Consider the following 27,035-nt stretch of genomic DNA (forward strand, 5'->3'; position numbering starts at 1 on the left):
AAATGGTAATTAAAAGGAAAAAAAAAGAAATACTCCTTTTAAAGGAAAATGTCCAGACAATACTGTTTTTTGGATATGTGTGAATATCAAGTCATGGAGAGCAATGCCCTGGGGACAAACCCTTCCACAATACAGCATCAATTACAACGTGTGTCAAACTCCAGAGGAACTGTAAGTTTATAATTAGGTTTACCATATAGGTTCCTACATGCTATGGCTTGTCAGTCAGTAGGCACTTAAAGGACAAGTTCACCTTCATAAACATAAGGATTGAGAAAATGCAACATTATTAGTAGAACACATCAGTGAAAGTTTGAGGAAAATTGGACAATCGATGCAAAAGTTATGAATTTTTTTAATTTTTGTGTTGGAACCGCTGGATGAGGAGACTACTACAGCTTGTGAGTCATATGCGTACAACAGTATAAAGAAAATGTAAAAGAAAATTCAACATATTTTCACTTTTTTCGCATAATAAAAGAGCACTTGACTTGCCTCTTTCTAAAGGCAGGGGGAATAATATTATCCATAACATTTGTCGGTAACGAGGCAGGGGAATGTGTACTTTTTTCAAAAGATGGAATTTTGTGAAATTCTCTTTATATTTTCCTTATATTGTTGTACGCATGTGACATCTAAGTTATTCATACACTGCAGTAGTCTTCTCATCCAGCGGTACTGCACAAAAACTTCAAAAATTCATAACTTTTGAACGGATTGTCTGATTTTCCTCAAACTTGCAATGATGTGTTCTACTAATATTACTATATTCTCTCAATCTTTATGTTTATGAAGGTGAACTTGTCCTTTAACAGATGTTTTATCTGTAAAAAAAAAACAAAAACTATAAAGAAAAGATCATACCCCAATTAAAAATGAATTATATAAAAAAAAAAAGACACAAAAAGAGACCGGCAGAAGTATGCTGAAGCATTGGGGTAAACATTAGGTTCATGTACTCCTCTGACCTGTTGTTTTTTGATATTGTGAATGTTTTGATCTTGTATTAATTTGATTTGAGAAATACCGTAAAAGCAGCTAAGTGAAATAGCATTCTCCACCTTCTAATATAAAACAAAATAATGTGAAACCTTGTAGAAAGTACCAATGTAAATATGCACTTCTGACAGTTGTAGAAAATTTTGCACCAGTGTACAAGGCCCCAAATTGAAGTATGTTTGCGTGAAGATTGTGCTTCATCATTCCTGCTTGCTCGTTTGACAAGAAAGTAGTGTATTAGACTCTGAAGGCGGTCAGTTGTCCTGCTTATTTTTGCTGTTATCAACCTACTGCTTCATCCTGTCTGGACACAGGGGCACCTCAGAGGTGCACAGGGAAGATTTAATGCAGGAATATTGGAGTGGCTCTCTGTCTCTTCATGTGAGCAGGGAGGTGGGCACTTCCCACCTCCCTGATGCAAGCAAGGAGCATGCATGCAGTCATAAAGTGCCTTGTACATCACTATCAAATACCAATCACATGTGCAAAGTTTTAGGTGGGTAGGAGGGGCATGAGTAACAAATAATGCATTTGGAACTAATTCAATAACTCGCTTTGTGTGAGATGACTTGGTGATCTGCTGCCATGAACATGCTTCTGCATCATTTAGACCGAGGGGGTTTGTTGCCATGGCAATGTCAGTTTCAACTGTGCAGTTTGAAGACTTATTTTTCGAGTGCTCCTGACATCGTCCCTCTGCATACATGCCTTGTATGCACTATTCAGTGGATGTTAAGTGTGAAGGGATTCTTTATAGGACTAGTATATTTTCTTTGCTGTATCAAGTACAATGTAGTTTGTTATAACATATATCAATCATTTGTTCTATCATGTGTTTCAGTTCTCTTTCTACCAAGATTCTTCTGTATAGCACTGCCAAAAGCTGTAATAATGATCAAATATCACTGGCAGTTACATGGTACCTGAAAGAAAATGACTAATTCTCGAAGTATGATGCAACCTGGTCACCATTTATAAGGAATGTTATTCCATGCATAAGATATTGCTCTTTATTTTCATCCACAAATTGATTAATAGTACAAGAGATCGCATTAATGTGCCTAGCAGTTTCGATATGCAAGACTTTTAGCTACTGTAGCTTGCACTTGGAATCCCCACTTTTTCTTTTTGATTCCTTCTCATCCTTCACCTACAACATGGATAGTGGGTGAGAGACATTCACAATCAGTAATTGCCTGTAATGGGCTGAATTTCCTTGAAAGAATTGCTGGAAGTTCCTGAAACCAGCAGTTAATATGTGAAGTCCATCTTAATGACACTGGACCTGCTACATTGATATGATATCAGTGGTATCATGATGAAGTAGTGGTGATCAGTACTCAGATGGTGGCCAGGTTATCTTGCAGGCATAGCTGGTATTAATTCATGGTCTGAATCAATTTATCAGGCCCTATATGATGTAATGAATGCTCCATAAAGGAAGAAGACATACTACAAACAGTCAGTCCGCAGCGTGTGCGATAATGAGGCACGAACGACAATTTTATTCAGAATCACGTTTATGCAGTTTGTGCCCTTGAGACTGACGAGAATTCGCGATACTTTGCGAGAGTTTTTGCAGAGGTCGCAACAACAGCTTTCATAGCTTTCGCAGTGCATTGTTTGACCCAGAATGGTTAGTTAAGTTATAGAGCTGATTATGCTCATTAATTTGATACCTAATTTCCCTATTTTTGATGTCAATATAGTAGTCCATTTTAGCATCAAAGTAAACGATTATTTTGCCAATGTTCAAGAAGCTTTTAGATCATAGTTTGATGTTTTGCTAGTTCCTGACTGGTATTGAAAATAGATCTCCGTAATTTCTTCGATTTCACAATCGTGGAACTTGAGCGAGTATGATCAATTAAAAAACGAAGAGGGGCACCACTTTTAAGGTTGTGAATTTTCCTGTTGAAAACAAGGCAAATTATGTTTTCTTACTGGAAGTGGGGTAGTGAATGAACACGCGTGGAATGTGTTGTTGATACCCAGACAATGGTCGTGGACAATGGCCAGGATTAGAATGTTTCATGAGGAATTCCACTATCGCAGCTAGTCTTTGTTCATTCTGAAATGTGGTGTGTGCAAGCACATGGAAACATGTGCTTACTTCTTTCATGTGCATGCATTTCACCCTGTGTCAAGAATTCAGACTAGCAGTGCTGGGGCAATCCACATGAATAATTGATTAAGCATTCATGTGCCTTGCAGCAGAGCTCGGGACAGGTGGCAGCCAGGTCCATTGTTCAGGGTCATTGTAAGTGCACACTCACATACACATCATTGGTTCCTGTGTAAAGTTCAAGTTTTGTATAAAGAGTGAAAATTCGATCACGATCTGGAACCTAACATTTAAAACTCACAGCATTGAGTCAGCAGCCAATGGATACTACGCAATGCGACACGCCGCGTCTTGCGACAGATTTCGACCAATCACAGACCCGGAATTCCGGTGCGAATGCGAGGATAATCTTTTTAAACTCGACGCTAGACATGTCTCTGAATTTTGCTAGTTCCTGACCCGTATTGAAATGAAGATGGGAAAACGTGCCCTTATTGTGATACTATATACTTTAGCGGACATAGTCTTCACCATATTTTAGAGGGGCATGAAAGATTTCAGGTTAGTTTTTTGGCGTCAAACGTGAAGGAATATTTTTGAATACAATACCGAACTTCGAGAGGGATTTTGATATTCTATATTCTTCTTTTCCGTTTATTTTGATCATGAGCATATTTGCTTATGTTTTCTCTTTCAGTCGATACTAAAAGTGTCGAAAATTGACGAGAAATACTCGTTCTACACGGATTTATTCATGACCATGTATCTGCTCATTACGTATGCAAGCACCGTTCAGCCGTGCATACGACTTGAATAAATATGTGCGTTTTCGCTCGCGCTGCGGACTGACTGCAAATTTAATACTTCATTGTATGCAACTTCCTTACTCTTCAGCAGCTGGCCCAAACTCCTCAAAACTTCATTGACGTCCGAACTACATCCAGTAAATCCTCATGTACGTATGTTTGGGGTAAATAAAGTAAGCTGCCCTTTCAAATATTTTTTCTTCTCCATGTACCGGTACATGAAGAAGCCATGTTTTTCCCCCAGACTGAATGTAGACACGAAGGCTTCTTGTCGGAGGTAACTGATAACAGGAAGCCTAAATGCCGTCAGACAGTCGTTGCTTACGCCAGACTTTTTCTGCATATGTGATTCAAGGAGAGGGAGGAAAGCTTCCATCAGATCTCGATGGTGTGGGGTCTGGTGAATTATTCAATTTGGAGGGTTCGTCTCCGGTCTTGCGCGAAATGACCTGGCCTGCTGTATGGGTGACCAGCAAGGATTCTAGAGCCGAGCGCGGGCTCTCGCTCGGCAGCAGAAATACGAGATGTTTGGAAGTCAGTCATGATTGATTCAGTCCCATCACTGTCTGTAAAACGTTTAGGGCCTACTGTTTTCTCGAGGTAGCAAACAAGCATATGGGATGTAGAATCCCAGCTGAATGAGCTGTGGCATTGCTACATGTCTGATTTTCTTGTACTCTTGGGTGAATGGCTTGATTTGTCTGTTTTCTTTGTAATTCAATGCAGATCAGTTTGTTATTTTGTAATTTGCATTTCGTAGTAATGACATGACTTCATTAAGTGGCATTCTTCATACTTTTTACAATCACATGAGAACGAGACAGGCATTTCAAAATTTTCTCACCTTACACATGCTTTTGTCATTCTAAGCTAAACGGTAATATCCTATTGTTGAATAGAAATAAAACAGCTCTTGTATCTAGATCAATGAGTTCTGTAAGTTCCTTGGAGGAAATATCACCATGTATCATTTCATATGATAAAGAGAAAATACTCCTACAAATATATTGTATGTCATAATGAAGTTTGTTTTTAGTTCTGGGTATTAAAGATAATTGATTATATTTCTGTCTAGCTGATTTTGCCTTTTTACGTGCTGAGCATTTGGTCACGATGTGATCATTTTGCATTCTCAAAACTACAGTACTTTTTTTGTTAGATTGCCAGATTGTGCACTAAATCTTTGTGTCATGTTAGGTCGTATTTGAAACTGATACATCTCCCCATGCAACACACCATCAGGCTGGTTATAAAGCTGTTTCCTAGAAATGTACATTGCATAATTTTGTTATTTCTGAATGTCAGTTACGTACTCGCTTTTACTCCGTTGCTCTGGCACCCTATGATTTACTCAAGCCGAGTCAAGGTATCTATTTACCATGTAAGTTACGCTCGTTGACTGATTGAATTCTTCCTGCTACAATAGGCCTGTCTTTTGATTAGACTCATCGACATCTCTCTCCCTGGCCTTCCCTATAGAGATTATATGCAAATGAAAACGGATAACCTTTCAAATCGTTATGACTTCACTATTAATCAGTATTGAGTGTCTGCTTAATAGGCAGTCTGTGTGGGGGAGAAAGAATCCTCTTCTGTAACATTCCTTTTTCCTTTCTCTCAATGTGCTCATTGTCCTTTGCCGGATGAGTGATCAGCTACTGTTTGTTCTGCTATCTTTTTCCAAATGACTCCAAACCCCCCCCCCCCCCCCCCCCCAACCACCACCACTACCACCACCACCAAACAAAGGATGAGATGAGGTGAGAATAGAAATGAAAACAATAGCGCTCCCCGCTTGACTGCCCCACCTAAAGTTGTGAGAAGTTCTCATGACGAACTGTGATTCATTAACACCTGCAGATAGGTGTTCTGCACTCAGTCTATTGGTAGGATTGTGCTTTTAATATGCATTGGAATGCACAGTGATGACTATTGACACTCAAATGAAAGGGGGAAAAGTAAAGCTGTCTAGACATGTATGGAACACCAAATGTAGATAAGAATACAAATCTTGTAATGATCTGTTTTGTACCTTTTATCACATTAATGGAAAATCTTTTCGCTGTGGAAATTGATTTATTCAAATCTTGAAGCTACTTTCTTACTTACTGCCCATTGTGCCATCGGCACATAGGGCAGCAGATCTTGAAGCAGGCAAACAAAGTCTAGTGTATTAAATGGGGTAAAAAGGGACACTTAAAAGACTTAAATACGGGTATCCATTGTTTGAATACCAGTCAATCAGGTTAACCCGTTGAGGACGAGTCCCGAGTATACTCCAGCAAGGTTCTGTGAGAAATGCGTGTTGTAGCAAACTCAACCCGTCCTCAACGGGTTGAAATACATGCTCCAAGCCCCTCAATCTGGCCATGCTGAGCATGTGGAATGCCACTTGAAAATTTTTATCAGTTTTTTGCATTAAATTTTGAAGCTCCAGTGCCATGGTATACTTCTTCAAGTGCATGAATATATAAAGAACCATATATGAATGTGAGGAGACTTTGCAGAAAAAAAAAAGTCATCCTTTGGAAACTAGAGGCTTCTTGTAATTGATATTAACATTTACTTCCTTAAGGAAACAGTAAAATTTTGCACAATGGGGGAATGTAGATATATACTAACTGAAGGGCCTCTTGTGAGTAATGTAAGATTAGATCTAACAGCATGGTGATACAGAATTGATATGAACCAGGCAGAGAATGCTTACATTTTCTCATACACATTCACACATGCACAACTTTTATACACATGCTATTATTACAAGGGTAGCCAGTGACAATTTCCACTGTTAATAAGTGATTTTTGAAAGGGATGACACACTTCTGTCAGGGTTAAAGGAGAGTGGAAGGCAAAAAGTTCGACTGAACTCCACAAAGGTAGAATCGGATTATGTTTGCACAGCGATAGTGTTTATAGATCCTGAACTGACCAAAGAAAGTGTACATATGCGCAGTCCACAAATAAAATGCTTGATGCAAGACCCTGAAACAAAGCATGGGTAGGTTTGCAGTGTGCCCGTGAAAAGGCAAGCAAAGGACGTCTGTCACGTGGTTTGAGCATGGCATTTACGGCCTCGAGTTCCAGTGGCGTACATCAGAGCACACTGACAATGCAGTCACAGGAAAAACACGCACAAAATAATTCATACCTTAGTTTATATGAATTGTTTGTGTTCATGACACAAATCTCACAATCCTCTCTGTTGTTTAATTTATTACAGATCCTTAAATTGGCAACATATTTTAGAAGATTTAAAGGGAAGGTAAAGTTTTGGTTGAGACAGGCTTCAGGGTTCCAACGTGGAGATAATGAGAAACCTCTTGTAGAATATCAAAGAGCATACAATTCTTTTAAAGGAGACTTCAAAGTTCATTTAATGAAAATTGGCTTTGAAATGGCTGAGTTATCCAAAAACAAAGAGGTTCTAATTAAAGGTGGACCCATTTTTTGTAAGGACCACTTTGTTTTACTTAGTTTTTGAATATCTCAGCCATTTCAAAATGATCATTCAATTAAACTTTGAATTCCTCTTGAGATGGAATTTTATGCCCCTTGACATTTCATAAGTCGTTTCTTATTATCTCACAAATGGTGCTTCAGTGAATTTTCTTACACAGCTTTAGACCTTGCCACAAGTAGCTACAAATTTGTAAATCATATCTGAGCTTTGGAGGTCACAGTACCCTGGCCATCATGAAAGTGTGTAGGTGTAGTGTTTGCAAAAAGTGCGCTGTTTGGGCATATACTTGTTATGATTGTGTACATATTTGTGCATATATACCAAGGTATACGCGTATGTCATTACGTCTCCAAAAATGTGGCTATCAATATGGCTTCTTGCCAGTATTTGCATGACTTTATATTTCTCTTTTGAGAGTGGTAAAAAAACAGAAAAGATAAAAGTTCATTTGGAGATATGCTCATGTTGCCATTGTTACACCATTTTCAGGAGATAAAATTAAATTCTTACCAAATAGTCCTTTTTTTTTTTCTTTTGTAGTCATGGTCAAAATGTCTGTACACAGTGGTAACAAATGAAATTGTGTCAAACTGAGCACGAATGAACTTTGCTTTGATTATTACAAGTGTGATTATATACCATTTTCAATTTGACTCTCCTATGGAATAAAAATCAGATAAACAGAATTGTAGTTACAGTGTATGCCATTGAAGTATCAATTGACATTTTATTGACTTCAATGGACTTGCAATGTAATGATGTCATTACCTTCTTCAATCCGTGGTTGCTTCTAATGTCACTGAAAACATGGGAAACTGTAACATTTGGTAACTTTATACTAGTTCTTTGTCAGATTCTGATTAAAACCTTTTCCATTCTGTTCATTGGATTTTACTATATGTGTATTTAAGTCACCTTCAGCTTGGTTTGGAGTAGCACTAGCCTCTCCTTAGAGGTGATGTACAAGACCTGTATTTGGACAAAGCGTCATAAATCTATGGTCATTATATAAACTGTACAAGAAACTTTTTACATCAGAAAGTGTGTTTGTCCAGGTTGCCAGTAAGCAACATATTGCATTTAATGTGGATTCAGTGAATACAAAAGCACAAACAAGAACACATCAGTAAAGTTTGAGGAAATTCAGGCAGTCCATTCAAAAGTCATGAACTTTTGGTTGAACCCATGTGCCATCACGGTACGAGAATGATGAATGTTTTCTTTGTATCATTCCCATTACTGTGACATCACGATTCTAAATTGTAGCCTTCATATTCGGTGATGACCGCCCATAGATTTAACCCAAATTATGAAAATATGAAAATTGATATTTTCTGAACAGTCACATTGTTGAATTCATTGACCGATACTTCTTGTTTTGCCGAACCTCCATACAAAATGTATGCATATATGTCATTTTAACCATTGTTGCCTTTAACTATTGATCATGTGAGGAATTCTCAAAATAATCTTACAATGGAGGAGAAACAATGTTCATGGTGGTCTTTCCTGTGTAGTTCCTTAGGCCTGGCTGTAAATCATTTCAGCGACAAGAAAAATAGTTCAATAAAAATCCCATCCACCAAGGAAATGTGACTGGATCCGCACTCTATTGCTCTAAGCCTACACCACATTCCACATCCTCTCTTTGGTGAAAAACAAGACAAAACAAAGAACAACTATTCAGCCTGGCGTGGGAAAGTGAAGTGTAAAATCCAGCAATTTCAATGAATTTGGCTTTGGCAACTCCCTTCCATTCTATGCAAATTTAGCATGTGAATGAAGAGAATAGGATATAATGTAATGATTGATTGTAGTCACCACTTTTGAATATTGTTCATGTAGTTGCTACATGATACCACAAATTTTTGCTAGCTTATTGTGAGGAAGAGCAATCTGGGCTGGGCATTAGGCTTTGTTTACTCTGCTCTTGTTTTCAAGTGAATCAATGTGTCTTTGTAAGATCTATTTGTTTATGTACTTTCACGGGTCGCACTTAACTTTTTTTAGCCAGGCGGACTACGTAGAATCAATTTTGACACTGAAGCAATATTTTGGCTAGCCAGACGGACTAGTAACTTCAGAATTTTACAATTTTTAGCTGGTCCGACGTGATTGTGGGTGGCCAATGGCCAGCGGACCATCACCAATTTCGAACCCTGACTTTTAGTGTCATTTTAAAAATAGAGTATTCATTTTGGAACAAGAAGGGAAATGAATATCCATCCATTTCTTTATGTTTTTTCATTGTGAAAAAAAAACACTGAAAGGCGAGATGTCTTCATTTGGAAGATTCTCATTACGTCAAAGGAAGAGTGAATCTCGTGAACAAATGACACTATGGTTTCATGTTTGTCTCAAACAGTCATCCTAAGGTTTTTACTGTAACTGTTATTGAAGGGAGATATATAAAGATCCACAAGTTGGATTTTAAAAAAAAGTTGTTTTGATACACAGAAGACCATCATGTGCACTCAATGTACGTCATTCCCTGATTAGGGAGCTTTAGATTTTGACGCGCGGACGTTTGAGCCGACTCTTACGCTGGACGTTCTCCTCTCCCTGCGTCATGTGGAAAAGTAGCTTTAGATTACGCTGGGACGCAACGTATAAAAAATGAAATCGCGCCCCCATAAGATCAGTGCATGAAGAAGCTCTCTACGTCGCAAACTGTGCGGACGTGAAAATAGCCCAGTGCGCGTAGTAAACAACTCAAGCGACGCAAGCTAAAAATAGATTGACTTTACGCGCGCTACTGCGCAAGCTGAGAACATGTTTTTTTCCTTTGAATGTCCGCGCGTCTAAAATCTAAAGCTCCCTATTAACTGATTGTGAAGACCTGTAGGGAAGTACCTCTTGTTAGCCTTACATAATGTCTTTTCTATTTTAGGGGGTGTTGCAAGAAAGTGGCAATTAATTGCAGCTCCCCAAAATCTATTGCAAATCCTGCAATCAATTGCAAGCTCCTTTCTTGCAACTGCAACTTGTGATTGATTGGAAGTTGCAATAGATCTATCTATTGCAAAGTTTGCAATAGACATTTGCAATTAATTGCAACTTGACTTTCTTGCAACACCCCCTTAGACTTACCAGTAAAAAATGAATTAATTTCCCATGTCATTCAAAAGAAACTTTGTGTGTCAGATGTACAAATGTATCTTTAGTAAAGTCATCAAGATATACAATGTGTTTCTCTCAATGCATCCATGATAATGTGGACACATTGATGCGTTCATAAAACCCATTGACCCTTATTCATGAAGGTGGTTTGAATTTAAACCATGGTTTAAATTTAGTCCATGGACTAAAATAGGCATGAAATAAGCATGCCTCTGACATGTGCATACAGTTGTATATCCATGCACATTTGTTAGTAGAAGTTTGTTTATACAGTCTGTCACACAGTCTGTCACACACATTTACACAGAAGAAAATAGCATAAACCATGGTCTAAATTCAAACCACCTTTCTGAATTTGTGCCAGTAAGTCGTGGGGTCACTTTCCTGCAGATAGTATCATCTTGCTCTCATCTTGTATTGGGCTACTCTATACGCCAAATATTTTGCGATGTTTTCAGTTTTGTGAGTCAGGTACTATTCACAAATTAAGAAACACATTAAAATATTAACTCTGATCCTAACATTTTTGTGATCAGTACTGTACTCCACAACTGCGAATTTAGCCACTCGCAAAAGTGTCGGGGAGTCCTGAATTGCGAAAATTTAGACTCGCTATGACATTAGCATGCAATATCAAGTGGGGTAGGGTGGGGAATGAAAGGGTGTATCGGGTCAGTTGTGAGATAGGGTGGGGTGGGGGAGGGGAGACATGGCTTCACTGCTATTGGCTGGTGCTTGTACACACATGTAATATCTGTGCATGAAGTCCAAGGCCATCATAGGCAGAGCGCCAATTTACACTCTGAGTGCAAATACTCTTCTGACTGACTTTGTTACGTGGAGCTTGGCGGCTGTCTGATATTTTCCCATTTCTTTTTTCATCTTGCAGAACTTGTATTCAGGTGAATGGGCTTCCGCTGTTACCTCCAACACTGAGTCAATGGGGATTTATTTGACATTCCACCCAATTATGAGATGACAATGAATACGCCCTGGTTCTCATAAATGAGCTAAAAGGGTATATGTTCCAGTGTATTGCTAATAGCTAAGTCTATAAATGCAAGTTTTCTGAGCTTCCTCAAAATAGGAATGTTACAAAGAAAGTTCTGGATGTTAAGGTATCATCTCTTGATCTCATTTTTGTTTTTGTTTTTGTTTTTGTTTTTGTTTCTGTTGCAAGGAAAAATCCACCTGGGATAATCGTATTTCATTGAAATCTTTTCACTGTATGTAAATGAATGGTTTTACAGAAGATGAAGAGTTGTGATGTAGTTTAATGTGACATTTGGACCTGCATAACTTATCAGGAAATGTTAATACGTTGTGCCTTGCTGTTTGCCTAGTTTAGGCTTGGCATTCAATTATATGGAGAGTGAATGGTTAATTTGCACAGAAAGTCTGTGTACCACTGTTTTTAACACTATTTGTACAGAATCTTTTGTCTTGACAATGTGGCTGTTAGTTTGAGGTCCTCCTCTCATTGGGTTTAAATTTGTGTTTTAATCTCTGTTTTTCATTACAAGAAGGTTTTTGCTTTGTAAGAAGATAATCTTTAGAAAATTGAATGCTTAAGTGGGATTATGTCTGCCTATGCATTCGCATAGATTTGGAGAACATATTTTTGTGTGTATTTGGACAACACACAGTTCGTGTTCATACGCTTTCCCCTTCTGAAACAGAGTAATTAAACTCGCTATATATGGGGCTGACGCTGATACTTCATGAAATGCTGCCGAGTGAAGCAGAGGACGCGCGATGAAAGGGAAAACTTGGGGGATGCAAAAATCTGAGACTATTCAGAGAGAGAAGAGAGGATGCCGTGTGCCAAATTACGGACTGAGCTCTGGCGATGGTATGAAAATTATGGTACAGTGTATGAAGATTAGCTCTGCCAAATTCATATATGTTTGTCATCAGGGATGGAATGCCTGGTATATAGCAATTTTTTCCCCAAGGTGATCTTGAAAAGCAATGATAATGGATTGGGGGAATGAGGAGGAGGGGGGGGGGGGGGGGGTGAGGAGGTAGGAGGGAGAAAACAAAAACACGAGGCAAATGAGGTACAGGAAATATTTTACGAGCCCTCCTATGGTTAGATGTCTTTTCCAGAAGGATCATGCACAACATCTTCATTTGTTAGGGTTCAGTTCTGGACGGTCTATCAATTAATTTTTTATGATGTGTACGTCTGTACCAGGGAGGTAGTCTCATGTGGAATCATCACTCTTGCATCTCATCTTTTAGTTGGTTACATTCTTCTTCTTCTCCTCCTTCTTCCTGTTATTATTATTGTTATTATTATTATTATTATTATTATTATTATTATGATGATGATGATGATGATGATGATGATGATGGTGATGATTATTATTATCATTATTATTATTGTCCTTGTTCTTCATGTTGTCATTATTATTAGTAGGACTTCTACTATCATTATTATGTTGAATCTTATAGCCCTCACTTACGTATCTTACCTGTCAGGGGCTTATGAAGCAACATAAATTCATATTGGAGCCCACATTATTTTGCAATATTTTCACACTATTTCTTTTTTTTTTTGAAAGATTGTAATGGTTAGACCCTCTCCCAAACCGTCACCATGATATGTCTTTGACATTGTGTGCAAATAACTTTCCTATGGTAATAAGAGAGTTATATCTGAGATATTTTTTGTTAGTGTTACCCCAGCTGCTCTGCTTGTTCACAAAATATGGGCAAATATCTACGATCTGGTGCCATACTCTATGAGGCAGTATTTTATGAGAACGAACAGGGGATTACAACAATTTATATCTTTCAATGTACACCTAGACCTATAAATTTTTTTTGGAATGTAATCTCATTAGGTAAATTTTTGATGAAAACAGAAGTCATATTTCAGAATTTTTGGTCTACTCACCACTTGTGTGTGATCGATCAGCACTTTTGGTAGCTGTGATGAGGTCTTCAAGGAATATAGAAAATATTCAGGGATGCGTACTAATATCAGCATCAGAGCAAAACATAAAATACAACAGGGTAGTCTCCTCATTAATGAAATACAGGAGATATTCAGTGGATGGTGTCAACTTTGAGACCAGGTATGCAAATAATATGGGATTTTATCAAGGATGTGATTGACTAATGAGATTACAGAATGCATGATCACTAAGAGATAAAAAAATATTTAGTTGTTGTTGTTGTTAGACTTGCACAGGTAGAATATGCTTTAGACACTCAACAACAACAACAACAACAACAACAACAACAACAACAACAACTCTTGTCACAAGAACTTTAGGCCTACTTCATCAACTCTTGCTGTCCCTCCAAGTATATTATTTTGATGATTCTGATGTTTTTCTTCCTAGATTGATAATGCCCATTGGTTCATTCGTTCACTATTTTTCTCAAGGGCATTCCTGTCAAATTGTCTTTCTATTGTGAATCATTTATGGAATGTGTGATTAGATTCGTCTGTTCTGCACTAAGGCCAATTAAATTTATTGAGCCTTGTTGTATAAAGGCTCAATGTATGTACCCCATTTACAGGTTTATATACTTTGTATGCCTTGTTATCGTTTGTAATTGTACATGTAGATGAGCACTCATTGGCTATGAGTGAAACAGTGGATATCCAGAGCTGAATGACATTAGATTCTGCTAGGTGATAGGAAAAATCAAACAAGTTGTGCTGTCAATCTGCTTCTTTACTGGTGGTGATTGATTACTGCAGTCTTTGAATAGTTGGGTCCATTTCTCTGGTAATATACAGTTTTGTGTTGAGGTTATGTGTTTGGGGGGGGGGGTTGTCACCAAAGTTGGAAAAGTCAGTGGAATTTGTTGTCATACATCCCTTTTCCAGACAGCATTGGTTTAGAAGAATGTTACAAGCTGTTGGTGACAACTAATGCCAGTGATTATCGCTGTCTGGGGCAGTGTTTTGGAACATGATCAGACCTTTGTGTTTTGATACATATACAAATGAAGCCTGAAAAAACAGAGAGAGTAGCTTTACAGGGATAGAGGTTTGAACTTTGAATGAACCTCGCAGAGAACACTGGGTTATTTTAAACCGTTGCTGCAAATAGTCACATTTCATACATGGAGTCCTGCCTGCCTTGAAGTGGAAGAATTTAGTGAGGAGGAAAAAATAGGGTATGGTATACCTCTGAATATCTTACCCTTCATAAATATTTTGTTGCATCCTTTACTTGCAGTAATGGTCATGTATTTTGTCCCCCTGCCCCACCCCATTATGTTATGTGTGGTTGGTAGGGCCTTATTTGAATGCTATTCTTATCTGTTTCTTTGACAGCAGGAAAATGAGCTGATTTCCCTGAGTGCTTTCCACTCCAGTTGATGTCATAATAGCCTGCTCAATGAAGCCCTGGGCAGTCATAACAAGACGTGCTTAGCACCCAGTTTTACCCCAGGTGATAGACAAAGCTGCTTTTGCCTGAGAAGATATTTTGCCTTGGCAGTGCTCACAGTCAATTTAGTCTTTTTTTTTCTTTCTTTTTTTTTTTTGTCTTCTCTTCTTTAATCCAGGCGTGTATGGCCCCATCGCGAGCAAATATTTCATCTGTACTGGATTGCCTTGTCGTAGGAATGTGTCATGTGACAGTATGATAGATCCAATAAATTTGTATTTAGATTGAGGACTCAGTGCATATGAAACTGATTTTGATCAGTTGATCAAGTTTCTTTCTTTCATGCATTTATCGGTGCAATTCAGTACATCACAACTTGAATATTACTTGGGATAGATGCAGAAGTGGTGCCTCTGAATTGTGTTTAAAACAAGAACTAGTGAGCTGAATACATCCAAGCAAATTGATTCAGCTTTGATGATACAGTGTATGTGACAGATAGGCGAGTAGTTTATTCAAGGAATATTTGAAGATCATGTTTGCAACTCTTCATTATCATGCACTCGGATAGTTTGAATCAATATTTCACTCAGGCTTATCTCATTTGCTATCCATAGAAAGTTGTAAGTAGCATTTGTATTAAAGGCATGGAAACAAGGGGTTACCCCTGTAAGTGCATTTTCACACCCATGTTCAAGTTAACTTTATGAAGTAAAGTGTGCGCTTAGAAACACCTTTATAAAGTGCCATAATAATGAAATTATTATTGTTATTATTATTACTATTATTATTACTATTATTATTATTATTTTCATTATTATTGTAATTATCATTGTCTTTATGTAGTGTAAAGGGAGATAAGCAGAAATGACAGAAGTTTTCTCAAAATCAGACCTAAACTGAAACAGTAAAGGACTTTGAATTGAGTTTAAACACAAGGGCACAGGCACATAAAGAGCAGGTAATGAAATTATCACCACACAACTCTTCCATCAGTGTGTAAACAAATGAAGTACAACAGTTTGTTGAAAATTAAAAAAACTTCAGTTACCATTCCCCCTCCCCCCAATCACTGTTATTTCACAACCAAAAGAAAAAAGATCCATGTGAAAGATACAATTCCTTCTCATTGATTTCATGTCATATTACTAAATTAAGTGAAGATTTATGCAAAGGTCAAAGGTCAGTGATATTCTTGTGATGTAATGTCATTATCACCTCTAACTTGCAATTGTGGTTCTGGCTAATAATCACGTTTTTCGGGAAAAATTGTTGTGAGTCCAATGTTAGTTAAACATCTGCCATCATAGTTGTTTGATTTTACTCAGATTTATTTGTATGTCAATAATGGCATGGTGTGGAATTGTTTTAAATGACGTCTAGTGCTATTGGATATTCATGCTCATAAAGGGGAGAGAGAGGGAGACAGATATTCTGTGAATGATTCGAAAACTGAGAGACTAAGAAATATGAAGAGAGTAGAACATGACCCGAAATATACCACATCAAAGGGAAGACAAGCCCCAAGTCTGAGCAGGAAACAACTTGGTAATGAAATCAGATTACCAGAAGGAACTTCAAACTGTAACTGTATGTGGTGTAGGAGGACTCATAACACTTTGATGTTGTGTTTAGTGTTTTTTTTCTTCAATTCTATTTTTGGAGGGTAAGATGGCCTCCCCAGGAGGGAATTGGAGAGTAGCATTATGTTTTTTTTTTTTACAGCTCATGAAAATGGACTGATTGTTTTAAAAGCTGTTGATGAACGTCATGATATAGAGATTTTCCAGCATACCGGTATATGTATCAATCATGGTTAATGCAGAAGAGAAAGTGCACTCACTGTCTGGAAAAGCTGTCATTCATCAGCGTGCCTGTGAAAGTGGGGACTGGGGGCTTCCTAACAGGGTGTTCAGACGCAAAAAAAAAGAAAGAAAGATTATACTAGAACCGTAGCAAAGTTATATATCTGAATGCTTACTATCGAAATGACGTACATAACGAAACAACGTATATAACGAAACGAGGGTCAAAGCATTGTTTCGAACTAGAACTCAATAAGAGATCAGCATTCCAACACGTCCATTGTGCGTCTGAACGTATGGCAACCATAGAACGGTATAACAGGGTGGGGCTTAATGGGAGAACACACGAAAGGTGACCCCATAGCTGTTACTCATGACCATAACAGCTTGTGCAGTGGGAAACTGCACATCTACATGTATATGATGTTTTCCAGACCGGTCGAGATTAGCGTCTGAACGGTCTGTCGGCCATACAATGATTCTTTATTATTAAATATGTCATTTCTTTATCGAGTTTTGGTATAAACTGGTTTGCGTCTGAACAGAGGGTAACTTTGACTGTCAGGAAGTCTTAGCAATGGATAATGCAGAGAGCTGACATTTGTGTGTGTGTGTGTGTGTGTGTGTGTTTATGTGTTTATGTGTTTATGTGTTTATGTGTGCCTTTCTGGTTTTGATTTGTTCTGTACAAAGAATAATGGCCAGAAAATTGGAGACGTACATGTATGTAATGGTCATTTACGTAGCTTCTGCATTTACGTGCATGAATATTTGTATTTGTGAATTTGAAGATGTTGGCAGCGCTGCTAAGTCTAGCCAGTTCTGCAGTAGGCTCCCCAAAAAAATTAGGTTTCTCATCATGTCCCCTTAACAGGAACAAATAAAGCCTTCCATCCTGCTTTGGGAATTATTCTTACCCACCGAGATGCATGTAGCATGCAAGTATTTCCCTGCTCGCCCTTCGGAACCTCCATGATTTTGTTGGGTAAATGTTGGCAGCCCTGTGCCAGGAGTGTGTGCTGTGTGCATGTGTTTGATGTGAGACTTCATTGTGACTGATGGCAGTGCCAGAGGTAGCAATATAGGCAATTAAGGATGCATGCCACACATGCTTAACCACACAAGATGTTATTCATTAAATCTCTACTGGTATGCGTCAGATGAGGTGAATGAAAAAAGGTTTGCTATGAAAGCTCATACTTCAGCTACTTTGTTTCAATGTGCAATTTGGTCTTTGATGACTTTCTCGACATTTGTATGATTTTTTATAAATTTTGTGTCATTTGTTGTATAGTTTACTTTGTTATCATTCCCAAGTATGCCCTCTAACCATGGCTACAGTAGGTAGCAGCAGTAGATGGAACAGGCAAATTTGTTAATAGCATGTTCCAATGAAGCGTATATCGATTTTCTGTCTGTATGCTAGAAGTGGACGTTGTTATGTGCAAGTTGTTATATTTGGCACTGGTCCAAACTACATGCCAGATGTTAATTCTTTCAGAACATATTCTATTAATATACATGGTTTGAGGGAACAAAAGACAGAAATTCTCGTTGCTTTGTAGTTTCATTGTTGACAACTTTGAGGAACACTTTGCTTGAAAGACCAATTCAAAATTTGAAATATAGTTAATGAGCATTTCCGTTCTCGTCTGCTCTTGACTCCAATTACAGATTCCTTTTATGGAACCAGCTATGTCCACTTGCCCCTAGGAGATGAAGAGCCCACTGTGACAGAGATCGGGCTCAACTTTCGCACCAGTCGCATCAAGGGTCTGATGCTGAAGGCATGCGGAGAAACTGATCTCTTCCTGGTGAGGCTGCGAGAGGGCAGACTGGAAGTAGTGGTTGGCCCAACCGATGCGCCAGAAACGTTCCTGTCCAAGAAGAGGCCAAAACTCAACAACCTGAGATGGCACCAGGTCCGAGTGACACTCTCCGGAGGCAGGGTAATCCTCTACATCGACGATGAGATGAAGGGCTCCAGAACAGTTGACTGGGACTCGCTCACTGTCAACGATGTGCATGTCGGGGGTATGGATGACAGCAAGTGCACACACCTGACGCGGTCAGACAAATACTTCCGAGGGTGCATCCAGAGTGTGATGCTTGGGAGTCTGGATGTGCTGGCTCTGTCGCAGACCACCAGTAGTGCCACATACCATGATGTTACCAGAGACTGTAGTTTGGAGTTTGAGGCAGGGATCGATGATCCCATCAGCTTTGTAAAGGAAACAGCATTAGTCCAGTTTCCTAAGTGGCACATAAATGATGAAGGATCGTTTGCATGCTGGATCCGCACTTCTGCTCCTCTGGGCCTGTTGATGTTCAGTTACCAGGGTAACCAGTTTTTAGCTGCAGAAATAAGTGGAGGTCATATCAGGGTTCTTATCAAGGATGCCTCATATTCTGCCCCCATGGCAGTTATTTCAGGGATAACAGTTAATGATATGAGTTGGCACTTTGTGAAACTAGACTTTGCATCATCATATCTCGGGATCAGCATCGACCACCGGCCAGAGAAATTTAATCTTTCAGATCCATTTACAGGGGCATTGAACTTTGTTGGAAACATGTATGTTGGAGGAGTTATCATCCGAGCCAGAACTCTTGCATACAGCTCTGACCTGCACTCCATCACCCATGCTAGCACTGGGGGATCTTTCAAAGGCTGTGTGCAAGACATTGAACTCAACGGAGTCCAGAATGCTCTTGGGGATTCTCTAGTGACTTTAGGCATTGATGTGGGGTGTCTGTATGAATTCCCCTGCTCTTCCAATCCATGCGAAGCTGACCAGCTGTGCACAGAGACAGGTCCCACTACCTTCCACTGTGAATGTACTGGAGACAATTGCCCAGAGTCTTCCTCATCAGCTCCAGATCCAACGACCATTGACATTGTCAAGAGAGCCACTACCATGTCATCCAGGACAAGTTCGCTGTCAACTCCAGTCTATACTACACCTCCGTTTGAACTTTTTTCTGTAGAGCCATTGTCAGTTATTGAGGGTGGTGAAGCAAGAGTCACCATGACATCCGACCAGTTTAATATCGAACTTAGAAAGTATAATCTGCGTGAATCACAGGTCTTGTTCAAGATGAGCCGACCCCCACAGTTTGGGCGGATAGAGAAGGTCCTTCTAGGCAGAGGGGGCTTCAGTGGGCAATTCACATTTCTGGATCTGCTGAATGGTAAAATCAGCTATGTCCATGATGGGTCAGAGAACTTTGAGGATCATGCAGTTTTTGATGTATTACTAAGTGGGAGAACAAGTTCATCCATTCCAAACTTCGGTGAAGCAGAGAACTTCACACTTTCTGTGGTGATCACTCCAGTCAATGATGCACCAGCAATCATCATTTCTGATGATGACACTTTCAGGCTGATTGAAAACACAAAGCGGGCACTTCCTCCAACCCTTCTGCAAGTACAAGATCCAGACACTCCATCATCAGAGGTCATTCTCACCACAATTAATCCACAGGGTAATGTTGGGCATTTTGAGCTTAACAGTAATGCTGGAATCAGTATTACAGAGTTCACACAGGAAGACATAGATGGTGGCAATGTTGTGTATGTCCACACTGGCCCTTCCATGAAATCCAGGATTATTCTCCGTGCCAGTGATGGCATTGACCAGAGTGGACTGGCATCTTTCAGAATAGAGGCAGCTCAACTCAGTCTTGAAGTGGCAAACCTGAGTGCAATCAGAACCAATCCAGGCACTGTTCGCATCATTTCTCCATCAAATTTGAAAATGAGAACCAATGACCCAGACGATGGATTTGAAGTATCCTACCAAATTATGGTTCGTCCAAGACTTGGTGAAGTGCAGAAGCTGGAAACATCAGATCAGTGGGTTGCCACCTCAACATTCAGCAGTACTGACATTCAGAGGGGATCTGTTCGCTACTTTGCATCTCGTGCCCCTAGTGCGTCCCATGTGGTCCGTGATCAGATAGGGCTCACTGCAAGTAGTGGACCTGTATCGGTACCAGGCATATTTCTTCCTGTGGAGATAGTGGTAACTTCTCTTGAAGTCACCATCAATACAGGCCTTGTGCTTGACATTGTATCTGAGGGCTTCATCTCAAGTCAGAATCTCTCCTCTGAAGCTCAGAATGTCCTTGATGGTTCATCCATAGTCTATTATTTGGTTCGCACACCCAGCCGTGGAGATGTTTTCAAGCACTTGATAGGTGAACTTCAAGTAGGTCAAAATTTCACACAGCAAGATGTGGATGATGGGCTGGTTGGTTATCGGCTCAAAGGCGAACACACAAACTCCTTCAATGACACTTTCATCTTCCGTGCTATGGTCTCAACTGTGCAAACAGAGGCTCATGAATTTGTTATAGCATACTTCCCAGACTCTCTAAATATTGATATTACAAATACTGGAATACTTGTTAATGAGGGAGAATCTTACATATTTAGTCCATCAGAGCTTTTCCTTCGCACAGAAGCCACGGTTGACTTTACGTTTTCAGTAATTTCGTCACCAGTAAATGGCGTACTTCAGCTGAAAGATACATCGACAGGAAGAATTTTGAACTCGAATGTGACAACTTTTCTCAGTTTGGATATTTCACGAGGGGCGTTACAGTATGTCCATGATGACTCTGAGACTACCTCAGACCTGTTTGGGATAGAAGCGACAGCAACTTTCCATAACAGGCTTGGCAGAAGGAAACAGCTGTCGTACAGTGGCACTGTGAACATCACTGTTGAACTTCAGAATGATCATTCTCCTGTCCGAACAGTTGACAAAGTTTTCCATGTCATTAAGAATGGACTCACACTGCTAACAGTCAATGACCTTTATTACACTGATGCAGACTCAGATTTTGATGACGGTGAATTGCTCTACCAAAGACAGAGGACCAGTGCTGGAGATATTGTGAAAACTAGCAATCCTTCACAGTCTGTCTTCCGCTTCAAACAAAAGGATCTAGCTGCGGGAGATATATCATTCCAGCATAGTGGAAACGGTGATGGAGGTAGAATGCTGTTCTATGTGTCCGACGAAGACAGAGCGGATTACGTGACAGGCATTCTCCACATAGTGGCACAGGAGTCTTACGTCGCCATCCCAGTCAACACCGGACTGAAAGTAGATCGGGGAGCCATGTCAGTGATTTCAAGTGTCAATCTGAGTGCAGACACCAATATGAATGTCAAATCCAGAAACATCATCTTTGTGGTCACATCAGGTCCTCAGTATGGTTCACTCATGGCAGAGGGACTTGAAATTCAACAATTCACTCAAGAGAGCTTGGAAACTGGTGCAGTGTCATATCATCATGACAATGTTAGCATTAATCCATTTGATTACATTAACTTCACTGTTTCAGCAAGAGATATCGAGACCGAGGGACAGTTAAGCATCAGAGTAATGATTTCAAGTGAGGACATCCCTCCGTCTGTGGAAAAGATAGAACCTGTTGTGGTAGAAGCGGGAAAGGAAATCGTCTTGAGTCGACTCAACTTGAAGATCACCCACCCAAACAATCTTGCATCTGAAATAGTGTACCGGGTTGTCACACCACCAAAGTATGGTGAGCTGAGGTTGAGGAATGAGTTTGGGGTGATCATCAAGAGGTCACCCCCATTGGGCAGTCGCACAGCACGGGCAAGAAGGGATGTGGATGACTCAGTGATGACTTTCACTCAACAAGATGTCAGTCGGGGTCTCGTGAGCTATGTCCAGACTGATTATTCAGAGCTTGAAGATGAATTCTCTTTTGAAGTCAGCAATGGATATACCACACTTACAGACCTCACTCTTTCAATTGACATTGCTCCGCCCATCGTGCCCCTCAATGTTCACAACTTCACAGTACTAGAAGGTCGGTCCAAGACTATCAGCTCCACGATTATAGGAATTGGGCATGCTTTGTACGAGATGCAGGAGTTTACAATTCACATTCTGGACAGCCCTATGCATGGAATCATAGAGAATTCCCGTCAAGCTGGAGAGAATCTGAAATCATTCACAACGCAGGACATAGCCAACCAGTTTATATACTACGTCCATGATGACTCGGAAGAAACTCAGGATCAATTCACGTTTGCTCTCAATAACACAGACGGAAAATATAGTGAAGCCTATACCATCTACGTAACTGTACTTCCCACCAACGATCAGGAACCTGTCATCACGACCAATAATGGTCTATCAACCATTGTGGGTGCAGTCACTCCACTAACCAGTGCTTCTTTGAGTGCATCCGATCCTGACACGCCAGAGACAAATCTCACATTCTCCATCATGACCCCTGGGAATGGCTTTGTGGCCTTCGTCTCCTCTCCAACTCGTGCCATCTCATCCTTCACCCAGGCAGATCTCTCTTCCCAAAGCCTGATATTTGTCCAAAGAGGTAAGCATCATTTGTCTTTCGCTTCTTTTTTTTTTCTGTCAAAGGTATTTATGGGAGACTTTGCCAGAACAAAGTCAGCTGGACTTTCCAATCAGCTGGACTTTCCGATGATCTTTCGTTTATGATAGACTGTAATGTGTGTGGTCCATGTCAGTTCAATGTCCCATTTGCCCACAACGTCGTGTAAATGCTCTCTGGAATATGTTTCTTGCATTTGAGGAAGGTTTGATTGCTACAACCTTCTGTGCTTATAATGACTTTATCATATTATGCTAGCACTAAAGTTGATATTTTGTATACTACTTATTGTGTAGATTTTGTGATACTCATCAAGCACCTTACAGGAAAAAGATTACAAGATATCTTAGCTATAGTGATAATAATTCTTTATTTCATCTGAGATTAGACAAGATTATTTTGTATAAAGAAATAACATCATTACTGCATTTAGAATTCAAATATAGTACTGTGGTAAGTTAAGTGACTGTCATTTAAATGAATCTTTACTATCCTTTGTCTCTTACTTGCTCCCATCAGGACCAAGAACAGGAGGATTTCGCTTTCAAGTGAGTGATGGCGTGCATACAACCCAGCAGATGATCTTCACGATTCGGGCCACCCCACTGGTGCTGTCTCTAGCTAACAACACTGGCATGCAAGTAATGCCAGGGTCAGTGCAACCAATCACAGCTGACCACCTCCATGCAGTGACCAATGAGGAGCCGGTCAGTGAACTTAGCAGGCCCATCACTTTTGTCGTCACACGGGAACCATCGAGTGGGGAACTTGTTAAGCGCCCTCCTGGAGAACTGCAGGAGTACATGCCAACATCCTCCTTTACCCAGGAGGACATTGATCGGGGAAGGGTAGCTGTCAGACACCACACTGAATCTACACTCAAAGAGGACAGCTTTGAGTTTGATGTCTTCCTCCCACTCTCACAAAATCTCACTGGCGTGGCTTTCAGACTAACCATTCCACTGGAGACCGAGCTGACAACTGTGAGTACTCCCCAGAGCACAACTGGTTCATTCGAGGAGGATGATAGCGGGATAGTAAATACTGGGATTACCGTTCAGGAGGGTAAGATTGCAGACATAACCACAGACAATTTAGATGCCAGCATTTTACTTGAGGGGCTTCGTGGTTACATCCAATACAGGCTGACAGAATTTCCAAAACATGGATTCCTCTCTGTTTCAGGAAGAAACATAACTGCGAAGGAGTCCTTCACACAACAGGAACTTTCTATGGCAGGGCTGCAGTACCACCATGATCACTCTGACACCTTGCAAGACTCTTTCAATTTTTCAGCAATTGTCAAGATATTTGGGTCTGGAGCAGCAGGTGCTACTACTCCGAGTGTGGATGGCACCTTCCAGGTCGATGTTGTACCCATCAATGATCAAGTCTTCAAGGTGGTAACATCCTCCCTGAGAATGTCTGTTGTTCAGGGAGAGCAGGTTTTATTCAACTCAAGATACCTCAGCGTTGTGGACCTAGACAACTCTCCAGCAGAAATCACCTTCAGACTTCACCAGCGTCCTTCAAACGGGAAGCTTGTTCTTGTCTCCAATCACGATGCCAGTGTCACAGAGTTTACACAGGCAGACGTAGATCACAACAAACTGATGTTTATCCATGATGGTGGGACAAGTCCAGGAGGATTTGTGTTCCGCATTAGTGATGGCAAGCATATGCAATTCAAGCAGTTCACCATTGTTGTTGTGCCTCGTTTGCTATCAGTGACAGAAGTTGTACCTGTTGTTCTTCTACAGGGTGATAGTTTCGCTGTAGTTACTCCACACAACCTGAACATCACCAGCAATGGAAACGCATCAATATCCTTCTATAACATCAGCACGCCGGCTGACTTTGGTGAGATCCGAGTCCGCTCCAGACCTGCCCTTTCATTCACCCAGCATGACATTGAGGAGGGCATTGTCACATACCATCAGACCATTATGTCTTCAAATGAGGATGAGCTGCAGGTGACATTGTTCGATGAGTACAATGTGATACCCAATATAAATGTCACAGTGCTCGTGAAGGCACTGATCAAGACATCAATCATCTCAGCACATAGTGGCAGCATCACCCCGCTTCTCCAGTCTCATCTCAACGCCTCAGAGCTTGCTGTTAAGACTCAGAACATGCCTTTGTTTGAGCTTGACGACCCTCCTCGACTAGGAACCTTCATCAACGCTAGCTCTGGAGAAGAAGTGAGCAGATTTTCTTATGCCGATCTCTTGCTCCTGGATGTTGCATATCAAGCACAACGACTGCAAATCGACGAAAATGATACAATGGTGGACAACTGCACTTTCTTGCTGTCTGTGCTGAATGCCCAAACTGTGCAGATATCTGTGGATATATCGATTGGACCAGAGATGATAAAGAGCACTACTCCATCAACCACATCACAGAAAGCTACTTTGATTAGTGATCATAGCCCAGTCAACCAAGGAGATGGAAGTATTCTGATAGATGTCAGTCCCATTTCTTATGATGAAGGGTCATCAACACCAAAACAGCCAACTGGGCAGACTGGGCCGGACACGAAACCTGTCAATGGTGGGTCTGTGCCCATCCTTTACATCATTCTTGCCATCGTTTTCATTGTGATCATCCTCTTCGTCGTCGTGGTCGTTGTCGTATGGCGCAGACGGCATCGGAGGAAAGCGGATCTGAAGCGTCGCGAGGAGGAGGAGGAGTATCCGGAGAAGGTTGCCGCGGCACCTGTCATCACCACCACGCCTCCTCAAGACGCAGTGGTCCACCCGGACTCAGATGAGGAGGATGACACAAGCCAAGTGACCAAGCCGATGATCAACAGACCTGTGCAGAGCCCCATGGTGCCTCAGGTGAAAGTAACTCCTCTTGGAAGGCCGCCCTCGCCTGTCAATTCCTACGCAAGCCTCACATCGGACGGGACTCTAAAGTCTTCGGCTGCCCTGCAAAACTTCTATAATTATCCGCCGGATACAATTCCTCACTTAGGTCCCAAGAGCCCAACACTTAAGAAGAGCCAGTACTGGGTCTAGTGTTTCAATTATACCATGTTGTGTGTTTTATTTGTTGAAAAATAGTTAACAAATTCCTATTTATTTTGTAAAATATGTATGATAATAGTAACTATGAGGTACATGTACTTCGAAAGTGCTTATTCATAATGGTGCTGCAGATATGTATGAGACTTGAGGAACAATGTGTGATGAAGAGTACATCTCTGGCTGCTTTAATTTTAAAAAAGTGTTGATTTGTCACTGGATTTTACTGTACTATTGCATGAAAAATTGTGTAATTTATGCACTGGGATGGTGTAGAGTGATTTCACAGTACTTGGTAATCTTTGTTAATGTTTTTTGTGGGGAGTCCCTTGACAGTAAAATCATTACAATGCTTGTGCTCAAAGTTATATGTGAGTGAATGAGAAATGGATTTGATTCCCCAAACTTCTCTCCCACATTTATGATACTTTGTACAAGTCCAAGGAATACAACATTACAGAATATACATTATAGAACATATTCTGTAGGTTTGGTTTGTTTGTTTTTTAATGTAATGCAAAATATCAAATCTTATCATTACTGTAGGCCCTACAGTTTGTTGATCTTTTGAGCTATATCTAAATCATGCTTATGCACACACACACATACACGCACACACACACACTCACTCACACACACACACACACACACACACACACACACACACAATGGTCTAAATGTTGCATCTATGTTTAACTGAAATGATGTCACTATGTCAAATTCTGTGGATTGGAGATGGGGGAGGGAGCTTGTGCGTGATTAAGTTACTGATGGTGGAATTTCTCACATATTTCCTATGTGTACTCACTCCATGTAACAGGCATTCAGTGAAAAGATGATCACAATTTTTTTTTTCTATATCCTTTCATATTTCAGTGATCGTGAAATGATCAATATGATGGAAGAGTGCACAATTTGTTGTTGGATTGTAAAATAATTTCATTTTATTTGGACATGGTTTTAAGTTGTAATCGCAGGGTGTAACCCCTGGCAT

At 40.2% G+C, this 27,035-nt stretch overlaps 1 protein-coding gene across 1 annotated transcript in view; it reads left to right on the forward strand.

Moving 5' to 3' along the window:
- Positions 1 to 26,043, forward strand: part of LOC139731818 (chondroitin sulfate proteoglycan 4-like) — a 48,479-nt gene extending 22,436 nt beyond the window's left edge. Inside the window, exons 2-3 of the mRNA XM_071642694.1 lie at positions 18,285 to 22,991; positions 23,529 to 26,043. Coding sequence (XP_071498795.1) covers positions 18,285 to 22,991; positions 23,529 to 26,035 — 7,214 coding nt within the window. The 3' untranslated portion in view covers positions 26,036 to 26,043. The remainder of the gene's footprint in view (positions 1 to 18,284; positions 22,992 to 23,528) is intronic.
- Positions 26,044 to 27,035: the final 992 nt, after the last annotated feature.

The sequence above is a fragment of the Diadema antillarum genome, unplaced genomic scaffold (assembly GCF_040938485.1).
Source record: "Diadema antillarum isolate AM-2024a unplaced genomic scaffold, OU_Dant_1.0 seq00000386_RagTag, whole genome shotgun sequence".
Classification (NCBI taxonomy): domain Eukaryota; kingdom Metazoa; phylum Echinodermata; class Echinoidea; order Diadematoida; family Diadematidae; genus Diadema; species Diadema antillarum.